This window comes from Clupea harengus, chromosome 4 (assembly GCF_900700415.2).
Source record: "Clupea harengus chromosome 4, Ch_v2.0.2, whole genome shotgun sequence".
Lineage (NCBI taxonomy): Eukaryota > Metazoa > Chordata > Actinopteri > Clupeiformes > Clupeidae > Clupea > Clupea harengus.
In genome coordinates this window covers 20,506,133-20,524,991 of record NC_045155.1, presented here as the reverse complement: position 1 = coordinate 20,524,991, position 18,859 = coordinate 20,506,133, and the positions used below count along the sequence as shown (strand labels likewise).

General features: G+C 48.3%; 1 protein-coding gene across 5 annotated transcripts in view; it reads left to right on the top strand.

Annotated features, from left to right (window-relative positions):
- Positions 1 to 18,859, top strand: part of ubr4 (ubiquitin protein ligase E3 component n-recognin 4) — a 51,380-nt gene that overhangs the window by 16,398 nt on the left and 16,123 nt on the right. Inside the window, exons 29-72 of one of the 5 annotated variants that reach the window (XM_031566683.2) lie at positions 209 to 415; positions 720 to 821; positions 942 to 1,042; positions 1,292 to 1,679; positions 1,859 to 1,922; positions 2,016 to 2,207; positions 2,457 to 2,527; positions 2,648 to 2,795; positions 3,468 to 3,701; positions 4,051 to 4,221; positions 4,481 to 4,663; positions 5,179 to 5,337; positions 5,709 to 5,861; positions 6,016 to 6,243; positions 6,639 to 6,796; positions 7,117 to 7,288; positions 7,484 to 7,685; positions 7,945 to 8,108; positions 8,429 to 8,645; positions 8,978 to 9,194; positions 9,742 to 9,774; positions 10,147 to 10,210; positions 10,444 to 10,578; positions 10,731 to 10,905; positions 11,088 to 11,219; positions 11,349 to 11,470; positions 11,724 to 11,835; positions 11,972 to 12,102; positions 12,428 to 12,614; positions 12,898 to 13,002; positions 13,480 to 13,635; positions 13,865 to 14,033; positions 14,149 to 14,353; positions 14,685 to 14,816; positions 15,111 to 15,320; positions 15,572 to 15,721; positions 15,985 to 16,212; positions 16,317 to 16,395; positions 16,664 to 16,876; positions 17,117 to 17,285; positions 17,864 to 18,008; positions 18,164 to 18,249; positions 18,346 to 18,433; positions 18,538 to 18,731. In XM_031566683.2, coding sequence (XP_031422543.1) covers positions 209 to 415; positions 720 to 821; positions 942 to 1,042; positions 1,292 to 1,679; positions 1,859 to 1,922; positions 2,016 to 2,207; positions 2,457 to 2,527; positions 2,648 to 2,795; positions 3,468 to 3,701; positions 4,051 to 4,221; positions 4,481 to 4,663; positions 5,179 to 5,337; positions 5,709 to 5,861; positions 6,016 to 6,243; positions 6,639 to 6,796; positions 7,117 to 7,288; positions 7,484 to 7,685; positions 7,945 to 8,108; positions 8,429 to 8,645; positions 8,978 to 9,194; positions 9,742 to 9,774; positions 10,147 to 10,210; positions 10,444 to 10,578; positions 10,731 to 10,905; positions 11,088 to 11,219; positions 11,349 to 11,470; positions 11,724 to 11,835; positions 11,972 to 12,102; positions 12,428 to 12,614; positions 12,898 to 13,002; positions 13,480 to 13,635; positions 13,865 to 14,033; positions 14,149 to 14,353; positions 14,685 to 14,816; positions 15,111 to 15,320; positions 15,572 to 15,721; positions 15,985 to 16,212; positions 16,317 to 16,395; positions 16,664 to 16,876; positions 17,117 to 17,285; positions 17,864 to 18,008; positions 18,164 to 18,249; positions 18,346 to 18,433; positions 18,538 to 18,731 — 6,951 coding nt within the window. Of the gene's footprint in view, positions 1 to 208; positions 416 to 719; positions 822 to 941; positions 1,043 to 1,291; positions 1,680 to 1,858; positions 1,923 to 2,015; positions 2,208 to 2,456; positions 2,528 to 2,647; positions 2,844 to 3,467; positions 3,702 to 4,050; positions 4,222 to 4,480; positions 4,664 to 5,178; positions 5,338 to 5,708; positions 5,862 to 6,015; positions 6,244 to 6,638; positions 6,797 to 7,116; positions 7,289 to 7,483; positions 7,686 to 7,944; positions 8,109 to 8,428; positions 8,646 to 8,977; positions 9,195 to 9,741; positions 9,775 to 10,146; positions 10,211 to 10,443; positions 10,579 to 10,730; positions 10,906 to 11,087; positions 11,220 to 11,348; positions 11,471 to 11,723; positions 11,836 to 11,971; positions 12,103 to 12,427; positions 12,615 to 12,897; positions 13,003 to 13,479; positions 13,636 to 13,864; positions 14,034 to 14,148; positions 14,354 to 14,684; positions 14,817 to 15,110; positions 15,321 to 15,571; positions 15,722 to 15,984; positions 16,213 to 16,316; positions 16,396 to 16,663; positions 16,877 to 17,116; positions 17,286 to 17,863; positions 18,009 to 18,163; positions 18,250 to 18,345; positions 18,434 to 18,537; positions 18,732 to 18,859 lie in introns of all 5 variants that reach the window. The other 4 variants (XM_031566680.2, XM_031566684.2, XM_031566682.2 and 1 more) reach the window with 4 other exon arrangements.

Genomic DNA, 18,859 nt, shown 5'->3' with positions numbered 1-18,859 from the left:
TAATCCATGCAATGTCATATTATCACCCTATTACGTATTTAAATGCATTAGTGCATGGTAATGCATAGTAACATTGGTCATTTAACATAAAATGGGACCAAAAATGAATCTCCACCCATATCATTACTAGTTACTGTGTAAGTACATTGATGGACACTTAGCATAAAATGGCACCAGGAATAAGTGTGCCCCCCTCTCATCCCTCCAGCACCGAGGAGCTGAATGCCTCTCAGGTGATCCACTCGCTGCTGCCCCTGCTGCTGGAGAGCAGCACGGAGAGTGTGGCCGAGATCAGCAGCACCTCTCTGGAGCGCATCCTGGGCCCCGCCGAGTCCGACGCCTTCCTCGCCCGCGTCTACGAGCGCCTCGTCACCGGCTGCTACAACATCATCGCCAACCACGCCGACCCCAACAGGTCAGTCCCAGGAGTTGTTGCAATTAGATGTTTCGCAATTGGTGATTTTAAAAATGTAGTTTTGAAGAGAGAGCAGAAGACCCGCCAAAAGTGCATAATATTGAAAACAAATGTCTCATACACATTTCATTATTGTTCATCACTTTCGATGGATAATACTAGTACTGTGCACACAATTAGTTCTGGTGCAAATCGTTGAGACCGTTGGGGTGTTGAATGTGAATGAAAAGCCGTATCTGTGGGGGTAACACTGCTGTGCTCTCTCCTCTCCTCTCCTCTCCTCTCCTCTCCTCTCCTCTCCCAGTGGGCTGGACGAGTCTGTGCTTGAGGAGTGTCTGCAGTACCTGGAAAAGCAGCTGGAGAGCAGCCAAGTCAGGAAAGCCATGGAGGAGTTCTTCTCTTTCAGGTAGCCCAGACTCATCTAACCTGTTCAGGGACACATTACAGGATTATTATTATTTAATTTCTTTTAAGAAAAAAATGTTGGTGTGCCTCTGACTGAAACTTGTTTAATTTGCTTCTTTAGTGGGGAACTTGTTCAGATCATGATGGCAACTGCCAATGAGAATCTGTCTGCAAAGTTCTGCAACAGAGTGTTGAAATTCTTCACCAAACTCTTTCAGCTCAGTAAGTAGCCCTGTACCACTCTCTCCGTGCCAATTATGTACCCAGGAAGTCAAAACACTGTGGTTATCCCTCCGTTGAAGATCATTTGATGACTTCAGTAATTCAATCTGAATCTGACGTTGTGCTTTCACAAACTGGCTAAGTAACTGTGTGCTGGCAGCGTTGCTGCTGTGATTAAGTGAAGTAAGCGTCTTACCCAACGATAAAAGACATTGGTTGACACGCTTCCCTCCCTCACCCCCTCTGTAGCGGAGAAGAGCCCCAACCCGAGCCTGCTGTACCTGTGCGGCTCGCTGGCCCAGCTGGCGTGTGTGGAGCCCTCTCGCCTGCAGGCCTGGCTGACGCGCATGACCGCCACGCTGCCCAAGGACTCGGATCAGCTGGACACGGTGCAGGAGAACCGGCAGCTGCTGCAGCTGCTCACCACTTACATCGTGCGCGAGACCAGCCAGGTGGGCGAGGGCGTCTGCACCGTGCTCCTCAGCACGCTCATCCCCATGGCGACCGAGATGCTGGCCAATGGCGACGGAGCCGGATTCCCCGAGCTCATGGTCATCATGGCAACGCTGGCCAGCGCCGGTCAGGGGGCGGGGCACCTGCAGCTGCACCGTGCCGCCATTGAATGGCTGACCAGATGGTGAGTGCAGTCACATGACTTCATGTTTTAAGATGTGTGTGTTAAAATATACTGTAATATACATTAATATGTACTATAGTGTACTCCTGTGCTGCTCTAGTGTAGTACAATTAAACTTAAACTACAATAATACAACATTATGATGTTTTTCTTATCTCGATTTCTCCTCTCTCCTGCAGTAAAAAATACTTGTTGTTGAAGAATGTTGTTGAGAAAGTGTCCGCCAACGTCTCCCAAGGCAAAGTAAGTATTCTCTCCGCCCAGCACCAGTTCACAGCCCTGTTTTGGTTTTGTTTTGGTTGTAAATATAACCCATCGCCCTTTGCTCCCTTGCAGCACGCCAGCATGCTGGAGTGTGCCTGTCACATCATCTCCTACCTGGCCGACGTAATGAACGCCCTGAGGCAGAGCGGCGGCCAGGGCTCGTCCACAATGCTGGTGGAGGGCGAGGAGAAGGCCATCGAGGTGGACTCTGACTGGGTGGAGGACCTGGCCGTGGAGGAGGACGACTCTCAGGCGGAGGACTCGGTGAGAAGGCTGCTGCTTGTGGGACGGGATTCTGTGTGTGCGCCCTGTAAACTGTTGGGTTAAATGTGGGACTAACTTTAAAAAGACATTTTGTCTTGAAATTGCTCAATAGCACTCTTCTATTTCATGATTTTGGGTTGTTGTAAGGTGTTTTTTTTTTTTTTTTTCTCTCAATGGTTACCACTGTCTGATGATGATGATGATGATGATGATGGTGGTTTTAAGTCATCTTTTTTATGTATTTTCTAGGATGAAGACTCCCTTTGCAACAAGCTATGCACATTTACCATCACACAAAAGGAGTTCATGAACCAGCACTGGTACTGAAAGCCACTACTTCCAACTTCTCTCTCCTTGCCCTCGTTTTGGTGGGAAGCATAACATTCTCCCACCTCATGTTAAGCCAGCTAACTTCAATCCACCCCTGTCACTTGTCATAGGTACCATTGTCACACGTGCAAGATGGTGGATGGGGTAGGTGTGTGCACAGTGTGTGCCAAGGTCTGTCACAAAGACCACGAGATCTCCTATGCCAAGTACGGCTCTTTCTTCTGTGACTGCGGTGCCAAAGAGGATGGCAGCTGCCAGGTGAGACCGAATACCTCCTCAGGTCATCATGGGAAAAGAACAGCTGCGGTAACTTTGGATTGCAAATCACTTCTCATTGATTTGTTCCAAAAATCAACCAACCAGTCACTCAAACTCATTTCAATTTCTGTTTAGCCTCATCAAAGGATTAAAGCTTTTGTTTTGTTTTCTTTGGGCTTGAAATTAAATGAAACCATACATCTGTCTTGCATGACTCCTGTAAAGGTCCCCGAGGTCATGATTTGTTGCATTGCCCGCCACAGTGGAGCCAGGCCATATGCATGTTTTTGGAATGGAATTAGAGTAAAGAGAAACACTCAGATCTCAGATGCACAAGCAAAACCTCTCTTTGATGTTACAACAGATCCTTTCACATGTCTCTCTCTCACTCATTATTTTTCATTTTCTTTCTAGAATAAGACTATATGTTTAAATATATGTGTCTAACTTTGGCCGTCTCTTTGTCACTTTCTCTTTGTGTGTGTGTGTGTGTGTGTGTGTGTGTGTGTGTGTGTGTGTGTGTGTGTGTGTGTGTGTGTGTGTGTGTGTGTGTGTGTGTGTGTGTGTGTGTGTGTGTGTGTGTGTGTGTCCGTGTGTGTGTGTGTGTGTGTGTGTGTGTCCGTGTGTGTGTGTGTGTGTCCGTGTGTGTCCGTGTCCCCCTCCCCCTCACAGGCCTTGGTGAAGCGCAGTCCCAGCAGTGGCATGGGCTCCACCATGAAGGAGTCGTCAGCCTTCCAGAGCGAGCTGCGCATGCCCGAGAGCGCCATCCGCCACCAGAACGCCTCGCCCGCCGATAAGGCCAAGGTGACCATCTGCGACGGCAAGCCTGGCGACGACGAGAAGCCCAAGAAGAGCAGCGTGTGCAAGAACATCGAGGGCTGCCGTGAGGACCTGCTGGCACAAGTGGTGAGCAACAGTGCCCTCTAGTGGGCTATTGGGAAGTTGATTCAGCTTTCTACAGGCTTCATCCTGGGATCCAGCATCTTGCCTCATTAGAGAAAAAAGATACACAATCATTGTGTGTTAAATTAAATTATATAAATTGATTTTTAAGTCATGTCTTAAGTCATCCTAACCTGTGTAGCTATTATATGTGTAGTAATGAATTACTATTAATTGATTTAAAAGATTATAACAAATCAAAAACAGTCATGACTGGTGTACAGACCAGTTCAGTTATTATGGTCAACATTGTAAGTACATTTGCGTTTCTGTCACCCTCTTCATTGCGTTTCTGTCACCCTCTTCATTTCAGTCAAGCTCCAGCACAGCGGGTCTGATCCTGGAGATGCTGATCTTCCTGATGGACGCCATCATGACCAACTTCCAGCAGGCCTCCGCTGTGGGCTCCAGCAGCCGCGCCCAGCAGGCCCTCAACGAGCTGCACACCCAGGACAAGAACGTGGAGATGACCGACCAGCTCATGGTACCGTAAAACAACTTTAGCCGCATCATTTTGAATGGAATAATGTAACGATGAATGGAGGGTGATGGGATGACTGCTATAAATGGAATGAAGATACATTTAAAGCGATGAATTCATATTTGTTTTGTCACTTAGTCATAAATTGATTTAAAGCACTTTCCATGTTGACAGACACATGAAGAAGATCGTGTTAATACCATTACATTTTCTCCCTGGGATTAGATGTTTGTGGTTCTGACCCTGTCTGTCTCTCCGTCAGGTTCCCACGCTGGGTTCCCAGGAGGGAGCGTTTGAGAACGTGCGGATGAACTACAGTGGGGACCAGGGCCAGACTATCAGGCAGCTGATCAGCGCTCACGTGCTGCGGCGCGTAGCCATGTGTGTGCTCTCCTCCCCCCACGGCCGACGACAGCACCTCGCCGTCAGCCACGAGAAGGGAAAGGTGAGGACCGAGAAGTGTGTGTGGGTGTTTTTTCCCTTCTGGCTTTTTTGTTGTGTGTGTGTGTTTTGGCGTATAAAAGTCTGTTTATGAGAAACTCCTATCGTAAGATAGGACCACCATTTCTGTTGACTCTGTGTGTTTCTGTTGAGTCTGTATAAATGGTGTTCTTGTGCGTGTCTACCGTGTACTCATCACACTCAGTCTACCTCGTTCTAAGCGTCCTTGTGTCAGTTGTACCTGTCTGTGCTGCGCCTCTGACTCCTCTCATCCCGTATGTCCTGTGTCAGTTGTACCTGTCTGTGCTGCGCCTCTGACCCCTCTCGTCCCGTATGTCCTGTGTCAGTTGTACCTGTCTGTGCTGCGCCTCTGACCCCTCTCGTCCCGTATGTCCTGTGTCAGTTGTACCTGTCTGTGCTGCGCCTCTGACCCCTCTCGTCCCGTATGTCCTGTGTCAGTTGTACCTGTCTGTGCTGCGCCTCTGACCCCTCTCGTCCCGTATGTCCTGCGGCGTTCAGATCACAGTGCTCCAGCTGTCGGCGCTCCTGAAGCAGGCGGACTCCAGCAAGAGGAAGCTGACGCTGACCCGCCTGGCCTCCGCCCCCGTCCCCTTCACCGTGCTCAGCCTCACTGGGAACCCCTGCAACGAGGACTACCTGGCCGTGTGTGGCCTCAAGGTTAGAGACACAGCTGAGATTAGCATCATACAACACTGCAGATCAGTCTGGGATTTTGTGTGTGTGTAATGGAATGGAATGAAAGTAAGTCCTCCCATGACTCTTGGTGTTCCTGCTCAGTCCCCATTACTAGACACTACACATTTAAATTTTGTGACAAACAATGAATTGACCGTGTAGATGAAAAGCTCAAATTGTAGCGGAAATGCTTTAATTTTAGTTTCATGTCCTCATATCACACCTAGTCATAAATGAAGTTCCTGTAGTTTCTTGCCCTGTTCTTCCCCCTGTGGGATTTGTGTACGCAGAGTCAGAGTTTGACTGTCTTTTCCCCCGGTGTTGACTCGAATGTACTATTGCGCCCCCTGCAGGACTGCCACGTCCTGACCTTCAGCAGCACCGGCTCGGTGTCCGATCACCTGGTCCTACACCCCCAGCTGGCCACCGGCAACTTCATCATTAAAGCCATCTGGCTTCCTGGCTCCCAGACCGAGCTGGCCATCATTACCGCTGACTTTGTCAAGGTAAGCAGTTTTAACTGCTGTGCTGATCAGTTGTGCTTTACTTGAATAGAATGCCCAATGTTACTGTAACGCTTAGGTTATCATATAGTCATAGTCTACTGTAAATTACTGTCAAACACTGTCAATTATTACAAAAAATGTGTTTGTTCCACAGATTTATGACCTGTCAGTGGACGCCCTTAGCCCTATGTACTACTTCCTGCTTCCGAGCTCAAAGATCCGAGATGCCACCTTCCTGTTCAATGAGGAAGGCAAGAACATCATCGTCATCATGTCATCCGCTGGGTACATGTACACGCAGGTGATGGACGAGTCCAGCAGTGCTCAGCACGGCCCTTTCTACGTCACCAACGTGCTGGAGATCAACCACGAGGACCTCAAGGTACCTACACTTTGGCTCTGGAACACAGGAATGTCTGTCGGAGGAAATCAACGTTGTACTCAAGTTCATAGCAGTTAGCCACACATGTGTAATGAGTCAGATGACACATCGCCTAGACTTGATAATATAGGTGCACTTGATAATATATATATATATATCTTAATGGATAATACCAGTTGATGTAGAAGTACAGTTGATGAATTCAGAGTAGAGTTTGTAGCTTAATGATTCATTAAGACATGATAATGGCCATAGGTGGAGTCTGTAACTTGATGATTCATTAAGAGATGATAATGGCCATAGGTGGAGTCTGTAACTTAATGATTCATTAGGAGATGATAATGGCTGGTTGTTGGCCAGTATTGTAATGTTATTGTTGTGATCTGCGTCTCCAGGACACTAACGGTCAGGTGGCAGGTGGTGGAGTGTCTGTGTACTACTCCCACGTGCTCCAGATGCTGTTCTTCAGCTACAGCCAGGGCAAGTCCTTCGCTGCCACAGTCAACCGCAGTAGCATGGACATGCAGAGACTGTTCACCATCAATGTGAAAGGGTAAGGAGCTCAACTCAGTCTGATCATATCTTACCAAGTTTAAAGGAGGAATGATTTTAGTTTTGGGGTGGGGGCAGTCGCAGGTTTAAAAGTACGTGTGCAATAATTGCAAATCTCTTGGTCCACTCTAATAAAAGGAGATATGACTTGAAAATGAAGCAAAACTTATTGGCTGCCAGAACATTGATGCTTTGACGCCCCAGAAGTTGTTCAGTATCCCAAACGTGTATGGGCACGAACCCCAGGGAAGCTGTAGTTGGACACCAAGTATTGTATGCTGTATGCTGTATGCCTGCTGACGTGTGCTCTGTCTCCTGAAGGTCCAACGGAGGCAGCAAGACGTCCCCCGCGCTGTGCCAGTGGTCGGAGGTGATGAACCACCCTGGGCTGGTGTGCTGTGTGCAGCAGACCACAGGCATCCCCCTGGTCATCATGGTGAAGCCAGACACCTTCCTCATCCAGGAGATCAAAACCCTGCCTGCCAAGGCCAAGGTGTGTGGACAGCCTCCCATCTGCACTAGCGCTGTGGTGCTTTCAGTTCCAAATCTAAAGGACTGATGAGGCCATAGGGGTCCTTCATACGCTCTCACTCTCTGATGATTTGAAGTTACTTATTGTTTTATCGTCTTGTAAAGAAGACATTGAAGGCACTGTACTAAATCTCTCTCTCTCTCTCTCTCTCTCCAGATCCAGGACATGGTGGCGATCCGTCACACGGCGAGTAACGAGCAGCAGCGCACCACCATGATCCTGCTGTGTGAGGACGGCAGCCTGCGCATCTACATGGCCAACGTGGAGAACACCTCCTACTGGCTGCAGCCCTCCCTGCAGCCCAGCAGCGTCATCAGCATCATGAAGCCCGTGCGCAAGCGCAAGGCCGCCGCAGCAAGTGGGTAGACCGCACCGCACCGCACTGCACCGCACAGCACACCTAGTCTTATTCAGCACCACTTATGGACACAGGGTTATGTGTGGATAGCATATTGTGTACAGCATGTCAAGCCAGGATAAAATCAAGCCATTTGTCCATTTACATTGAATTATACGATCCTCCAAAATGACAGGGGCAGTTCTTTTATGTTTTTTTTTATGTTTAAAAAAAAAAAAAATTGTGTTTCCTCTAACCGATTGTTCCTTTTCCTCCTCAGCCACACGGACCTCGAACCTGATGACGTTCCCAGTGGACTTCTTTGAGCACAACCAGCAGCTGACAGAGGTGGAGTTTGGTGGGAATGACCTGCTGCAGGTCTACAACGGCCAGCAGATCAAACACCGCCTCAACTCCACAGGGATGTATGTGGCCAACACCAAGGTATCTGCATTTCACTTTAACTTTGGAGTCACCCGTTTCTTACATGCATGCATTCATTCATTAATTCATACATACATACATACATATATGCATGCATACATTACTAAGTATTCATTCATGCACACATTACTAACACGGTTAGCCTGTACTGTACTATAATCAAGAGCATCTCAGGGGGCCAAAATATAATAGGTATACTGCTGACATCTGGTATGATACCTATACATGTTATGGAAATTATGTAGATAGCTAAATGAGGTTTTAAGTAAATGCTCTTTTGGCAAATGCTTAACCGTTGACTTCTGCTGTTGCCACTCCAGCCGGGCGGCTTCATGGTGGAGGTGGTGAACAACAACAGCTCCATGGTGATGACCGGCATGCGGGTGCAGGTGGGCACGCAGGCCATCGAGCGAGCGCCATCCTACGTGGAGGTGTTCGGGCGCAGCATGCAGCTCAACCTGACGCGCTCGCGCTGGTTCGACTTCCCCTACACACGCGAGGAGGCCCTGCAGGCCGACAAGAAGCTCTCCCTCTTCAGTAAGAGACCACCGCCTCTTAAGAGCTTTCAGTACACACGTGCGCATGCATATGTATCTGTGATTCTGCCTATTTTGTCTATCTCTTCTGGAAGAAATAGAAATATTTTGTCTAACTTTTTTTTAATTCTCTTTTTTTTCTGCATTGCTGTTTCTGTGAATCTCTGTCCTTTCTCTCATCCTTTCCCTCATCCTTTCCTTCTGAATCTCCCTCTCCCGATTTCTTTCCTTCTCTCTGTCACTCCCTCTGCCCTTTCATCCATCAATCTCTCTCTCCACCCCCTCATCCTCCCTATCTCCACCCCTCTCCTCCTCCCTCTCCGCCTTCCTCAGTTGGAGCTTCAGTGGACCCTGCTGGCGTCACCATGCTGGACTCTGTTAAGATCTACGGCAAGACCAAAGAGCAGTTTGGCTGGCCGGATGAGCCGCCTGAGGACTTCCCCTCTGCTTCGGTCAACAATGTGTGCAGCCCCAACCTCAACCCGGGCAACGGCACGAGCGACACCGACATCGCCGTCCCCGTCTCCACCAGTGGGACTGTGTTGGAGAGGTACGATCAGGGACATGTGCCCTGACGTGTGTGTGTGTGTGTGTGTGTGTGTCTGTGAGATGGATCTGTTCACAGAAGAGATCTAGAGTATGGCATGGTTTTAATAATTGTGGGTTAACTGCCATTTTAAAAGCTGTTTTTTTCACCCATCCTAAATGGTTAGATGCATTTGTGTCTTTGTTGAGTATATACACAAATGTGTTTGTTGTGTATGCACCCGTCACCAATCTCATCCATATACTTTGAGATTCTTCCCCCCGTCACCCAACTCTCCAGTCCCCTTGTGATAAATGGAACTGAGTTATGAGTGTTCTGTACTGAAGTATGTAGAGGCAAGGAGCGTGTGAGTGTGTCTGTTCTTATCTGTGTGTGTGTATTGTCTGTATTGTGTGCATGGCTGCTGTCATTAATGGCCTGTTATTGCATGCTAAACGACTTCCTCTGTTGACATCCTTTTAAGAGATCATTTTTTTTACATGTTTCTTTCTTGTGATCCTCACACATTTTTCTTTTTCTTTGCTCCCAAAACAAAAAATCGATAAAAAAGTTGTGAAACTGAGTCCTTATCAACCTTGGACCGGTTAGTAATCGCCCTTTCTCTGCTTGTTTGCATGGTGTTTGCGCGTTTGCGTGCGTGTGTGTGTGTGTGTGTGTGTGTGCAAGTGTACAGTTACAAGACAAATTAAGCCTGAAGTCATGGTAAATTAGGGGCTTGTGTTTTGAAGTGATTGGAGTGTACAATGGAAGCTTTTTCTGTTGAAGTAATTGATGAGACCTGAACGGTTTGAGTATTTCTCCCACAATGCATTCATGTTATTGCATTCATTCAGTTTGATTTCTTGCATTTGGTTTTGCCGCTACTGTCTGCACTTGTAGTGTTCTTTTAAGTGTACTTCTGATTGATAATGCGTGAGATGTTGCCCCTGTGCTAACTGCTCTTATGTGTCCTCAGACTGGTAGTCAGTTCCCTGGAGGCTCTGGAGAGCTGCTTTGCAGTGGGCTCCAACACTGAGAAGGTGAGGAATCCACCTTTCATTACCAGTGCTTGACCTGCTGCCCCAGTGTTAAGGAGGCTCTTCACATTTAGAGGGCTAGAGGACAGATTAGGACTCATTAGAAAGTGTGACAGAAGTCTAGTCATCTAGCTACAACAAACTAAATCAGCTTTCTTGAAGAGATGTTAAGTGCGGTTGCTGTGCCTCCGTGACAGAGCAGCGTTAATTGAAAATGTCTCTTGACTGTCCTGTAGGAGAAGAACAAGACCGCCGCTCTGGAGCTGGCCACTCTCCTGCTGTCCATGCCCACGCCCGCAGGAGTGCAGCAGCAGACCAAAGGGCTCCTGGCCAGTCTGCACACCAGCCGTGTCGCTTACCACAATCACAAGGTACACGCCAAGCTCAAACCAACCTAGGTGGATATCGGATTTGTGGATACAATCATATTCAGCGTTTTGCTCATTCTGTTAAAACTGTGCTGGGAAAGGCTAACGATCTATGTGTGTATGTATGTGTGTTTGTGTACCTGTCTGCTGTGCAGGACCAGTCCCTACTGAGCAATGCAGTGCAGTGTCTGAACAGCTGCAGTAAGGACAGCAAAGACCTGGACCCTGATGTGTTCCAGAGGCTGGTCATCACGGCTCGCTCCATCGCCATCATGAGGCCAAACAACCTGGTGCACTTCACCGAAACCAAACTCCCAAATGCTGAATCAGGTACCACCTGCCACCGGAATTACTCCATTGCCAAATGAATAGACTGACAAATAACATGATTGCATACTCAAGGATTGAGTGAAAAGAATTTGAAGACCAAACAATGTATGTTTAATTTAGAATATGAAGTTTGTATATGCAATCTAGTGCATTAGTACAATCATTGAACATGTCTGCCACAGAAATGACTGAAGATGCTCAGAAGCCAGCTGATGGAGAAGGTTGTAACTTCATCATGCAGCTGGTGAACAACTTCTGGAAGCTCCACGCTCTCAAACCAAAGAATGCCTTCCTGGCTCCGGCCTGTTTGCCAGGTACACACTCCCACAGCTCCTAATTTTCTCAACTAGCTCGGCCATTTTGTCTGCAGACGTTAGTGATTTTCCGATTAGTGATGTGAAATGGGCTGATTTTCTAATGATTGTTTGAATGGCCCCTCTTAGGGCTGACCCACATTGAAGCCACAGTGAACGCTCTGGTGGACATCATCCACGGATACTGCACCTGTGAACTGGACTACATCAATGTTGCCTCCAAAATCTACATGCAGATGCTGCTGTGTCCAGTGAGTTCTGCAAACCTAATGATCAACTGATCAAGTGATCTCCAAGCTTAGCACACTTTTCTCTACATCTTTCTCCTTACAAGGCGAAAGTGTCTTTACCTGAATTTTGGAGGAGCATTATGTTAAGACCAAAAAGCAGAACCTAACTGAAGAACCCAGTTCTCCCAAAAGTGCAGGTCCTCTCATCTTGACAGGTCTTGGCTCCTTAATGAATTAACACAGAACCTCTCTCTGTGTGTTCTTCCAACAACAGGACACGTCTGTGAGCTTTGCCTGCAAGCAGGCCTTGATCCGCGTGCTGAGACCCAGGAACAAGCGCCGGCACGTGACCCTGCCATCCCCACCGCGCTCCAACACACCCATGGGTACGTACAGGTCATGAGCTGGTGGTGGTGGAAGGGGCTTGAACCACCAATTGAAGGACAAAAAGTGATTTGTGGTTGTTACCTAAGCTTGGTGCTTTTGCATGTCTGTGTTATGAATACTGATTTTCTCACCCAGGTGATAAAGACGATGATGACGACGATGATGCTGATGACAAAATGCAGCCGTCAGGCATGACCGCCGGAGAGAGCGGTCGCCAGGAGAGCCAAGAGCAAAGCGAAGTGGACCACGGTGATTTTGAGATGGTGGTGAGTTTCGCCCCTTTTACTCTTTTGAACTCTTCTGTCTTTGCAGAGGTGCTGGTATGATTTACGGTGACAACAACATGGATGGCAGCCGCAATTACTGGGTCCAAATGATTTTTGTTGTGCTTAAGTACATGGAGTTATTGCCACTAGCTTGTGTAGAGTTATCGTTGTGTAGATGAAGTAGTCTGCGTAGAAGTCTCCTGTTTCCAGTTCCATATAACTGATATAGACGGAGGAAGATCTCATTCTCCTGTAGCACTTCTGTTTACCTGGTATGTATTAGACGGGTGTTATATTATCCTCTCCTCTCTCGTCACCCCTGCAGTCCGAGTCCATGGTTCTGGAGACGGCAGAGAGCGTGAACAACGGGAACCCCTCTCCACTAGAGGCGCTGTTGGCCGGAGCGGAAGGCTTCCCCCCCATGCTGGACATCCCCCCTGATGCTGATGACGAGACCATGGTTGAGCTGGCCATCGCACTCAGCCTCCAGCAGGACCAGCAAGGTCAGCAAGGTCCTCACAGCTCCCCCTCAGATCACCTTTCACGTTAATGCTCAGAGATGCAGAGAGCTTTGGAAGAGATGGCCCATTAACATTCAGGAAAGCCAGGCAGGCTGGTGCTCACACCACCATTGTAGTCTAGTTCACATGAAGCATGATTTTGGATAAAATCAGGAAAACTTTCCCTTTTTATGTTGAAGATTATCACTCCAAAACATGTGTTTATGTATGCAAGTCCATTGTGTGTGTTGAGGGTTTGAAAGGTTGTGTGTTTGTGTGTGTGTGTGCTCTGCAGGCAGCAGCAGCAGTGCCCTGGGTCTCCAGAGCCTGGGTCTCTCTGGCCAGGCCCCCAGCTCGTCCTCACTGGACGCAGGAACCCTTTCAGACACCACAGCATCAGGTAACCAGCCCCTGCTTCCCACAGTCCTCTCTCCTAACACACAATCACGTCCTTCCTTTGTGTTCCATTGACCACAGGAAGCATTAGCAAACACTACAAATATATTTCATGGTCTTCCACTTAGTTTTTTAGTCATCCAGTTATTATATGTAGGTAGTAGTAGGCTGGAAGATTAGCTTGGAATTTTAGATTTAAAGAGTCTTTGACATCAACTCTAAAAGTGTATGTAAAAGACATCGTCATAGTCTTCTTTGTATTTTAGTTGTGTTTTTTTGTGTGTGTTAACTACACTTTAGCACTTTTTGATTGGGTTTATGTCTTGTGCATCATAAACATTTACTTATCAGAGCAATCTGAAGTAAAGCTGCATGCTTGCTGTTGCTGTTTGTTGTCATGTGTTGTGTGTTGTGACGTGACTGCTGCACCCCTGGTAGAGAGACCCCTTAGCAAAGCCTGCTGTCTTTTTCCCTGTAACAGCTCTGGTTCTGCTTTCAGCCCCGGCCTCGGACGACGAGGGGAGCACAGCGGCCACGGACGGCTCCACGCTGCGCACCTCTCCCGCCGAGCACGGGGGCAGCGTGGGCTCAGAGAGCGGCGGCAGCGCCATCGACTCGGTGGCCGGAGAGCACAACGGTAAAGCACTCAGAGCAGCCTGGTGAAAAGGGCACTAGCCCCTATCCCTGATGGATAAAGAACTGATGAATAATGGGCTAGTAACTAAAGCATGCACACTGCATTAAAAATATGCGTCCATTGCTGTTTTCAAACAGACAACTAGAAAGACCGACCTGTGGTTTCACAAGTCTTGTCAATGGGCTTACGTGTGTGTGTGTGTGTGTGTGTGTGTGTGTTGACCTTCCAGTGTCTGGCCGCAGCAGTGCCTACGGCGACACCACAGTGGAGGGCCACCCTGCGGGCCCCGGGAGCGTGAGCTCCAGCACAGGGGCCATCAGCACCACCACGGCCCAGCAGGAGGGAGATGGCTCAGAGGGGGAGGGAGAGACCGAGGGCGACATCCACACCAGCAACAGGTCAGGCCTTTTACATTAGGAACTCAACATCAAATTGGGTCATCATGCAGGCTTTTTTCAAATACCAAGCTCCACGCAGGCAGTACCTGACAGTAGGCTGCTGTGTTCTCCGCAGGCTGCACATGGTGCGTCTGATGCTGCTGGAGCGCCTGCTGCAGCACCTGTCGCAGCTGCACAGCGTGGGGGGCGTGCGTGCCATCCCTTACATGCAGGTGGTCCTCATGCTGACCGCAGACCTGGACGGGGAGGACGAGAAGGACAAAGGGGCGCTGGACGACCTGCTGGCCCAGCTCATCGCCGAGCTCGGCATGCACAAGAAGGTGGGGACTTGAGTGCTGCAGCAGATTGATGCACAGCATTACTGTGGATGACCTGAGGTTTTTTCGTTAATAATGTTACTGCGCTAATTATGGGCAAAAGCCTGCTAAATAATAATGTGCCTTAATGTCTCAAAGGAAACATGTTAGGATAGGATTGAGAGGGGACTGTTACAACATGTTCATATGTACACAGTCAGAGGGAACTGCATGTATTATGAGGTTCTTCTTCAGCTTGAGGTTTAGGTTACAAACCAGCTTTTCATCTGTATGTGAGTTGGAACTTTAATTTCAGTGTCTGATGTTCTTGTGGTGTTCTATGTGGGTTCTGCAGGATGTCTCCAAGAAGAACGAGCGCAGCCCCATCAACGAGGTGCACCTGGTCATCATGAGGCTCCTCAGCGTCTTCATGTCCCGCACCAAGTCTGGATCCAAATCTTCCTCTGAGGTACCTCCTCACATACTGGTACAACTTCACTCCTCACTACACTGACAAGACTGGGAGCGTGCCCACAGAGATTTACATGTGACTTGACTGAATTTATTGATGTCTCAGGGCATAATAATATTGGTAATATAAATAGTGATTGATTGATTGAAGTTTCTTTCGAAAAAAAATATGAGATTGCAGCTAAATCAGAGTTTGTATTCAGAAATGGCACAAGTGCAGACAAGTGGCGAAAAGCTTGTCAATTTGGGGGCCTGTAACAAAACAGCATCACTAATCTTGTCTGTGTCTCTTCCCTCCTCCTCTGTGCAGTCCTCCTCCCTCATCTCCAACGCCACGGCCACAGCCCTGCTCAGCCTGGGGGCCATCGACTACTGTCTGCACGTGCTCAAGTCTCTGCTGGAGTTCTGGAAGACGCAGCAGGGCGAGGAGGAGCCGGCGGCCGCCAGCCAGCTGCTCAAGCCCCACGCCTCCTCCTCCCCCCCAGACATGAGCCCCTTCTTCCTGCGCCAGTATGTCAAGGTATGGGTGCTACTCCTGTCAGTCCCTTAAACCTGTGTCAGGACTGAGAGTACAGGACAAAGACACTGACCTCATGAAGTAATTAACATTTTCAAGCTTGTATAGCATGGATAATGATCATGGTCTGATTAATGGAGAACATTTTGAAGAAAAGGCACAATTATCTTTATGAAAGATCATGTCATACCTTATGAGGTGGCTTGTCCTGTTCTGATCATTGGCGTAAAAGTCCTCCTCTTCTCCTGCCGTAGGGCCACGCCTCAGACGTGTTTGAGGCCTACTCCCAGCTGCTCACTGAGATGGTGCTCAGACTGCCCTACCAGATCAAGAAGATCGCCGACACCAACCCACGCATCCCACCCCCCATCTTTGACCACTCCTGGTTCTACTTCCTCTCTGAGGTAGCCTTCTGACCATGTTATTTTTACACTCTTACTCTATTTAGTCAACTACTCTAGAGTATAGCTGTCCTCGAAAGCTGTCTCAGTTTATGCAGTCTTTCTCATAACCATAGCTCTAGATGATTCAGTAGCTGTTGTTGCATGTTAGCCTGTGATCAGGATTTGCATACACCTGCCCTTTTTATCTTTTGTGCATTCTATTTCTGTCTTGGTGCTAGCTTTTGAATGTGCTAACTGTCCTTCCTCTCACTCCCGGCCCACAGTACCTGATGATCCAGCAGACGCCGTTTGTGCGCAGGCAGGTACGCAAGCTGCTCCTCTTCATCTGCGGCTCCAAGGAGAAGTACCGCCAGCTGCGCGACCTGCACACGCTGGACTCACACGTGCGTGGCATCAAGAAGCTGCTGGAGGAGCAGGGCATCTTCCTCCGGGCCGGCGTCGTCACGGCGTCATCGGGCTCCGCCCTGCAGTACGACACCCTCATCAGCCTGGTGAGTGCTGGGGTCTCCATGGATAATTTTAAGGGCGATTTTGATTTTTTTTTGTTCTATTCTATGTTTACTTGTATGTTTGTTTATTTGTTTGCCATTCACAGATGGAACATCTGAAGGCCTGTGCAGAAATTGCCACTCAGAGAACCATCAACTGGCAGAAGTTCTGCATGAAGGATGAGTGTAAGTAGTGAGGAGCTCATTAGCGTTTGGTCCTTAGGGCTCCCTGAACTGATCAGCATTTGTCATGAAATGGCCAAACACAACTGGTCAGACATGTACGAGTAGCATGCCACGCCTTAATGGTGTTGACTTTGACAATATCTGAGGAACTCGTCATGAAGGTCTGTGTCTGTGTGTGTGTGTGTCTTCTCTAAATAACACTCATTCTCTCTTGTTTTCCTCCTCTCCCGCCTCCTCTCTCTCTATCTCTCTTTCTTTCTCTCCACAGCGGTGCTGTACTTCCTGCTGCAGGTGAGTTTCCTGGTAGATGAGGGGGTGTCTCCGGTGCTGCTGCAGCTGCTGTCCTGTGCGCTGTGTGGCAGTAAGGTCCTGGCTGCCTCCTCCTCGGGAGGCTCCGGCGGGGGCTCGGGGGCCCAGTCCTCCCAGAGCAAGTCCTCCAGCAAGAAGAGCAAGAAGGAGGAGAAGGAGAAGGAGAAAGAGGGTGAGTACTAGACAGAGTGACCAGCTGCCTCGTATCAGTTATGAGTGAATTAACTGAAGAAGCTCTTAGGTAAATATGGTATGGTAGACACAACCTTACAGGAACAATACCAACTCTTGGAACCTCTTGTTATTTATGTTATACAAATTGGAATTGATTTCAATGACTGAAGTTGAGTTTAAAATAAATTGTAATGGTATAATGATGGAGCTGATCTATGTTTCTCATTGCCTTGTACAGGAGAGGGTGTTGGTAGTCTGGAGGATCAGCTGTGCACCGCTCTGGTCAGTCAGCTCAACAAGTTCGCTGACAAGGAGACTCTGATCCAGTTCCTGCGCTGCTTCCTGCTGGAGTCCAACTCCTCATCGGTGCGCTGGCAAGCCCACTGCCTGGCCCTGCACATCTACAGGTACACATCTCACACATACTCAAGCCCACTGCCTGGCCCTGCACATCTACAGGTACACATCTCACACATACTCAAGCCCACTGCCTGGCCCTGCACATCTACAGGTACACATCTCACACATACTCAAGCCCACTGCCTGGCCCTGCACATCTACAGGTGCACATCTCACACATACTCAAGCCCACTGCCTGGCCCTGCACATCTACAGGTACACATCTCACACATACTCAAGCCCACTGCCTGGCCCTGCACATCTACAGGTACACATCTCACACATACTCAAGCCCACTGCCTGGCCCTGCACATCTACAGGTACACATCTACATCTACAGCCTACAAACAGTCTGAAATACTCACCCAAGCACATATGCACTGCCTCATCCATCCTTGTCCAGTTGGTTAATATATACTAATACAGGTACAGGGGAGAAATAGTTTATTTTAACTCACTAATATATCATAAACTTCATTACTATTAAACTGTGCACCATGTTATTGTTCCTCCTAAAGGAATATGGGAATAAAAACTAAAAGCAGGTTCTGACAAAGGAAGAAAACCTGTAACTTTCCTCCTGCAGAAACTCCAGTAAGTCCCAGCAGGAGCTGCTTCTGGACCTCATGTGGGCCATATGGCCCGAGCTGCCCGCGTACGGACGCAAGGCGGCCCAGTTTGTGGACCTGCTCGGCTACTTCTCCCTGAAGACGCCGCAGACAGAGAAAAAGGTGCGTGGCACTTCACAACATTCTGTGTCCAATGTTGTTCTGATGGACAATCCTGTCTATACACACTAATGTTGATATCTTTGACATAAATGGACAATAACAAAACTGTGCATTACATCATTTAAGACATGGTTGTAATTGTGTCTGTTTGACAGCTAAAGGAATACTCACAGAAGGCTGTAGAAATTCTCCGAACCCAAAACCACATCCTCACCAATCACCCCAACTCCAACATCTACAAGTAAGCCCAGATTTGCAAAGACCGCCCTCTGTCTTAACTAAAATAACATCAGAGTGGATTCCGTCTAATGTGTTTGTCTGTCTTGTTTTTGTACAGCACCCTGTCTGGACTGGTAGAATTTGATGGATTTTTCCTGGAAAGCGATCCCTGCTTGGTCTGCAACAACCCAGAAGTGCCCTTCTCAGTGAGTGACACCGAATGGACAACTCTATGACTGATGCAATTTCATTGGGTATCATGTTGAGAGTGTTCGCTGATTTAAACATATTTGCCACTGTTGTTCCCCAGAACATCAAACTGTCATCAATTAAAGTGGACACGCGGTACACCACCACCCAGCAGGTGGTGAAGCTCATCGGGAGCCACACCATCAGCAAAGTCACGGTGAAGATCGGCGATCTCAAACGCACCAAGATGGTGCGCACTATCAACCTGTACTACAACAACAGAACCGTGCAGGCCATCGTGGAACTGAAAAACAAGTGAGTGGCTGCAGCTCAAGGATTTCAATGTGCATATTTGTCAGCGACTCTTCTAATTTGACATTTTTTACGTGTAGGTTTTGGTTGGTGAATTGTTACTCGCAGTAAATCATTTTTGACTTGCTTTG